Here is a 6,061-nt window from a genome sequence, read left to right as displayed (position 1 = left end):
TATAGATGTCTTTCTTAACTCTTAGCTGAGGACATCTCTGGCCTAATGGATAGCAACGTAATCCTCCATACGGGAGACAGTGGTTCAACTAGCTGTCATTTCATGCTAAATCACCTCTCCCATTTTTCGTTATGATTATTAGCTATATAACCAAAGCGACCATGAAACAAAACTTTAGCTGCCATTTCAGTTTAGTTTTTCATAATCATCCTTGGGTTCAATTTGAATGCGAGTAGTAGATGGAAATATCTTATGCCCTGTTGCTTGAAGCATATACCTTTGACCTCCGGCATTGGTATCCCTTTATTGATCACCTCACGTTTGGATAGAAAGTCCATGTTTTGAGAAATGTTTCCAATTTCGCGATCAAGAACAAATATGTGTAGAGGAAGAGAGGCATTTTTTTTAAATGTATGTGCACGAGTGCTCCTGGAAAAAAAAGTACCGGGGTACAAATAGCATACACTTCTAATTGCACCAGACGGGGTATCAATAGAACACATTGCTGAGTGCACCGGGGTACGAATAGCATTCACTTCTATTTGCACCAGGGTACAATCAGCATACAGTGCTAATTGTACCAGGGGTGCAAATAGCCTTACCCAAAAACAAAACTGCATTAATGCGCGATAAAATATTTATCGGCGTTAAATAACTAACAAGTTAAAGCGATAATAACGAGTTAACTCGCCCAGCCCTAATATATATATATATATATATATATATATATTAGTCCAACACAATATATATGTCATTAGCAGCTCCGTGAAGAGAAGCCACCTTGGACAAACAAACATATACAACAGATATGACAGATAAAGTCACACGCTATCAAACCTGTTTTACAACATAAATCCTGTGTAATCCTTGTTAGACCAGTCGAGGAGTAAATGCAAGTGAACTTTATTAGTGTTGCAGAATGAAATCAAAGGGGTACAGTTGAATTTAACTAAATTAAACATGCCAAATAATTAAAGAAATGAAATTGCAGCCCATAAAAACAGGAAATCAAAGAGTCATTAAATCACTGAGGGCACTAAACAGATTATTAAAACTGCAGGACCTTACTCTTCATTATGTGGACAAGTCTGTCGACACGAGAGAAGGGTCAACAGATGAGATAGTCAACACTCAAATAGATAGATACATTTTCCACATATTATCGGACACATTGTGCATGTAGAATTGCCCTTGGTTTGTCGATTACTGATTAAAATGTATTTCATCCACCACGTCTTTTGATTTTGTCAGTGATTTTAACCAGTCACAAGACCTGCAAAAAAAAAAAAAAAAAGTATTAGACAATAGAATTAAAGTTTCATTATGTACGACTTTGTGACATATTGGAGTATAAATTTTTGATTGTAACCAACTGAATATGTCCAACCTAACCCTCCTCTTCTAATAATCTAGGAATTATGCAAAAGCTATAAAACATGTGAGTGGTCCACAGTAAAGCCAGTGTTTAGTTTGTCCATCTGGGTGACTTCAAGAAGATGGTGGTGCAACATGGTTAAGAGGTGGATAAAGAGATTTTTTGTCCCTTTGGCAATACAATGCTTATTTTAAGGTTATGAAAATGGAACATTCCCTAATTTAACCAGTTCTATATCATATTATACATATATATTTCTACCAATGGATCATCTTAAGGAGATAATGCCACTTAATGTTATGGCCCCGCAAAAAAGGTTTTTACTTTCTTAAGATTTTAAAACATCCAAACTCTGGGTCCACTCTTAAGCTTTTCTATGTGTGGTGGATGCTCTTACCACCACCACATCGTGTTAGTATTTATTTATTCTATATTTGCATTTTAGATCATTTTTTGAATGATTTACTTGCACTTATTCTTCTGCTTTGAGGTGCTGCAAATTCAGATCAGCTGGAGGAGGAAGCCTGCATACCACTCTTTCTAAAAGACTGAGGGGGGGGGCTTTATTTGTTAAATTTGGCCTTAGTTCCTTAATTTTGTCCCTTTAACATTCACTTATTATTTGTGCTAAGTTAAAGTTAGTTTAGCTGTATTTGTTTTATATCTTGCTGTAGCTAATCTTTTATTCTCTTTTATTATGCTCCCTCATGTGGCAGATTTAGGTTACTCCGTCCCTATTTAAGCAGCCTTTGGTTCTTTGTTTGGAAGTCAGTTTTTGGTTGTGTTGTTAGTGTTCAATTAGTTGACCTCATTTTAGTTGGGCCCAAATTTGTTTTTTGTATGATTTAATTGTTATTCATATTTGATTTATTCATTTTTTAACTATTAAATTGAAATTGTTCCTCATTTTTTGAATACCTTTGTCCTTACTTAAGCTTGGTCCCTCACACTATGGAAGCCTCTTTTCAATTCAGCACTCATCATGACTTTACACTTGTCCTTATGATTTAATCAAGAGTGAAACAGTCCAAGAGGGCAGTTGAGCAACCACTCGCAGGTACTTATAGGTACCAACACAGGGGTCTCCGAACACTGAGTTTCTTGCTCTGATATTACAAAACCTTCTTCCATTACATCTGTGGATACAGGTCAGTGTGAGTGAATAAAGGCTTTGGTGTAAATAGTAAAATGGTCCACACTTTTTATACATTTTTTTTTACAGTGCCTAGATTCCACCATTTTTTGTCTGCAAAGCATTTTTAACACAAAGGCATTTTGCACTTGCTTATAAACACACACAAGGCACATTTTATGCATTTTATGAATTAACTTGAACTGAGTTGAACTGAGTTGAACTGGACTGGAATTGGATAATGGCTGTTAGTTTTGTTAAGTTTTAAGTTCCTGTTTAGTTTTTAGTTTTGCCATGTTTCCCATAGGATTTGTTCGAAACCGCATACTTCTCCTACTACTCCCACTACTCATACTAACTTTTTGAGTTAGTAGGCGAATTTGAGTTAGCGAGAAGTTCCCGGATGCATATTAGATTCGCCGAAATGTTGGGTAAGCATCATGAGGTTACTACTCATACTCAAACTACCCAAGATGCAACGTAACATGACGTCACAGATCGTCATTTCCTGTCAAAACGGCAGTTTCAAGCTAGCTACGACGAGGGTAGGTTCACTTCCTGTTTTCAAAACAAAAGCACCAATTGTATCGTAATGGCTTTCCCTATGATAAAAGGCCACAGGTATATTGTTTTGTGAAAATAATTGGAAGTGCGTTGCTCACTGCGGCTAGCTTTAGTAGCGCCGAATTCGTGGGAACAAAATTGTAAATAGCCGGTATTTTGTCAGATTTTCAACACGTTGGGGATCTAAACGACTACTTTCTCGCCTGAAAATGTTTCAAATGTTGCTCTGTACCTCTATACTTTCATATTGTGTGAAAGTACAGAGGTGGAACGAGGGGTCGAGGTCAATACACTGCTGTTACGCATCTGTGGGAGGTAGTAACAGAGGTAAAACAATCCTGCCTTATGTGGGTTTAAGCAAGCTTTCAGATGTTCAGTCTCTCTTTGCCATGTGTGAATTACAGCGAAGCAGCGGCAGGTTAAGGAAGACGCATGCATGTGTGAAAGAAGCTAGAGGCTCTTAACTGTTAGCTTTGTGCATTCCATATTGTATACTTTGTAATATAGTCAGAAGTAATACAGCTCCAAATGGTCTTTGAGCCACTTACATTGACATGTGTAAGCCAGCTCCAGGTACTTGTAAGTGCCAGGACAGGGGTCTCCAAACACAGAGTTTATCGCATTGATGGAACAGCTGCTTTTCCCATTACAGCTATGGATGGAAATATAGGCTTGAATGTGAACTGAAGAATGAAAAGTCTCAAATGACAAAAAGTTACCATCAAAGAAAAGAAAGGTATCTATACCTTTCAGCGACTGTTGTTGATTGGCTTGAGCAGTGCACATTTTGGATCTGGGAGGCAGGTCGCCCAGTGGCGCATGTGGTCATATCATGACGTCCATATACAGCACTTTGCACAGATATAACCCATCCTTGGACTGACAAAGCGGACAAGTTGGAGAGGGGAAAAAAACAAAGCAACAATGCATATATTACGGGTAATGTATTGTCTTGTAAATCATGCTAACTATCAGTTAAAGCACTTTACACACAATAACAAAGACTCTTACCACAGTTCAGTTGTGCCACAGATCCCTCACAAACCACAGTGTGGACATTTCCAGACTGGCTTTCAGGTACTATTGTATCAGAGATGAAGCTTATGTTAGTAACTCTGTTATGATCCAGGAAGTTCATACACCAGCAGCCTCAGCCCAGTTATCACCTGACCCAAGGTTAGATATGGCATTTCTCATGTGATAATAAATGTGAAATCTAAATGAGCATATTTTTCAAAATGTGATTTACTCTTAATATGTAATTAATGTAAATGACATAGAATATTATGCACTGTAATTTGTAATAATGGTTAAATAAGTGAAAATTTCAGTTCAAGATAAAAGTATGGTCTTAACACAAAGTGTAGACGTTAAATGAACCTATTAGTGACAACCTCGGGAAACTGGATGGAGAATGAAGAGGTGAAAAAGCTTCTATCAAAACAAACAATCACCATTAGGAAGAATCTAAAGTATGGAAGTTTAGCTTTGTTTAAACTTTTGTTGTTCACTTTATATGATATGGAAGTATGAGCACGTACCACAAGGCATCACAAAGCTATGTGGGCGTAGTGCTATATGCCCACGTGGCTTTGTGCATTCCATATTGTATACTTTGTAATATAGTCAGAAGTAATACAGCTCCAAATGGTCTTTGAGCCACTTACATTGACATGTGTAAGCCAGCTCCAGGTACTTGTAAGTGCCAGGACAGGGGTCTCCAAACACAGAGTTTATCGCATTGATGGAACAGCTGCTTTTCCCATTACAGCTATGGATGGAAATATAGGCTTGAATGTGAACTGAAGAATGAAAAGTATGAGTCTCAAATGACAAAAAGTTACCATCAAAGAAAAGAAAGGTATCCATACCTTTCAGCGACTGTTGTTGATTGGCTTGAGCAGTGCACATTTTGGATCTCGGAGGCAGGTCGCCCAGTGGCACATGTGGTCATATCATGACGTCCATATACAGCACTTTGGACAGATATAACCCGTCCTTGGACTGACAAAGTGGACGAGTTGGAGAGGGGAAAAAAAACAAAGCAACAACGCAGATATTACGGGTAATGTATTGTCTTGTAAATCGTGCTAACTATCAGGTAAAGCACTTTACACACAATAACAAAGACTCTTACCACAGTTCAGTTGTGCCACAGATCCCTCACATGCCACAGTGTGGACTTTTCCAGACCGGCTCTCAGGTACTATTGTATCAGAGAGGAAGCTAATGTTAGTAACTCTGTTATGATCCAGGAAGTTCATACACCAGCAGCCTCAGCCCAGTTATCACCTGACCCAAGGTTGGATATGGCATTTCTTATGTGATACTAGGTGAATGTGCATGTTTTTCAAAATGTGATTTACGCTTAATTAAAGTAAAAGACATAGAATATCATTCACTGTTATTGTTTAATAATGTGTACATAAAAGAAAATTTCACCATCAATTTACCTGCATTTATTAGCAAAATTGTTGCTGCAAGCACTGAAAGAGAAAAAGAAAAGTTATTTTATTCTATTTGTAACCTTTTTATCATTAAATCTTTTTTTTATGACCAACTACAAAAGCCGCAGCCTTTAGAATGTATTACTTTCAAACTTTTAAAATAATATCTCTTCTCACTATATAATTATATATTCAAATTCCCCAACTGAGGGATGAATAAAGTATTTTTCTATTCTATTCTATAATGTTCAGACTACAGGAACTTTGTACAAAGGAAAGAGAATTATTTTAAGCATTGCAAAAATTATGAATAAATGATTCACAAATGCTGTGCATATACATGTGTAGGCTTACATTTGTGCCAGAAAATGTTACTATTGACAAATTCACTTATTATTATAATTCACTCATATGCTTTGTACACTATTGAGCGTCTACTCAATAACCAACTTGCTATTGACTCTCTACAAAAGAGTTATTAATCGCACGTTTTTGACAAACAGATAAAACAGGCTATGTTTTTGTTTATAACTTTTTAATAGA

At 36.9% G+C, this 6,061-nt stretch overlaps 1 protein-coding gene across 1 annotated transcript; it reads right to left on the bottom strand.

The window, feature by feature from the left end:
* Positions 1-970: 970 nt before the first annotated feature.
* On the bottom strand, positions 971-5,025 carry LOC142385936 (L-rhamnose-binding lectin CSL3-like). The gene is made up of 5 exons (XM_075472612.1): positions 4,943-5,025; positions 4,739-4,842; positions 3,818-3,950; positions 3,620-3,723; positions 971-1,273 (listed from the first exon to the last, which is right to left on the bottom strand). Exons 1-5 carry the CDS (start codon positions 5,023-5,025, stop codon positions 1,257-1,259), a joined length of 441 nt encoding a protein of 146 aa, XP_075328727.1. The 3' UTR covers positions 971-1,256.
* Between the last annotated feature and the right edge of the window lie 1,036 nt (positions 5,026-6,061).

This window comes from Odontesthes bonariensis, chromosome 8 (assembly GCF_027942865.1).
Source record: "Odontesthes bonariensis isolate fOdoBon6 chromosome 8, fOdoBon6.hap1, whole genome shotgun sequence".
In the NCBI taxonomy this organism is placed as follows: domain Eukaryota; kingdom Metazoa; phylum Chordata; class Actinopteri; order Atheriniformes; family Atherinopsidae; genus Odontesthes; species Odontesthes bonariensis.
Note: the sequence above shows the minus strand (reverse complement) of the source record. Positions and strands in the feature narration are given on the sequence as shown.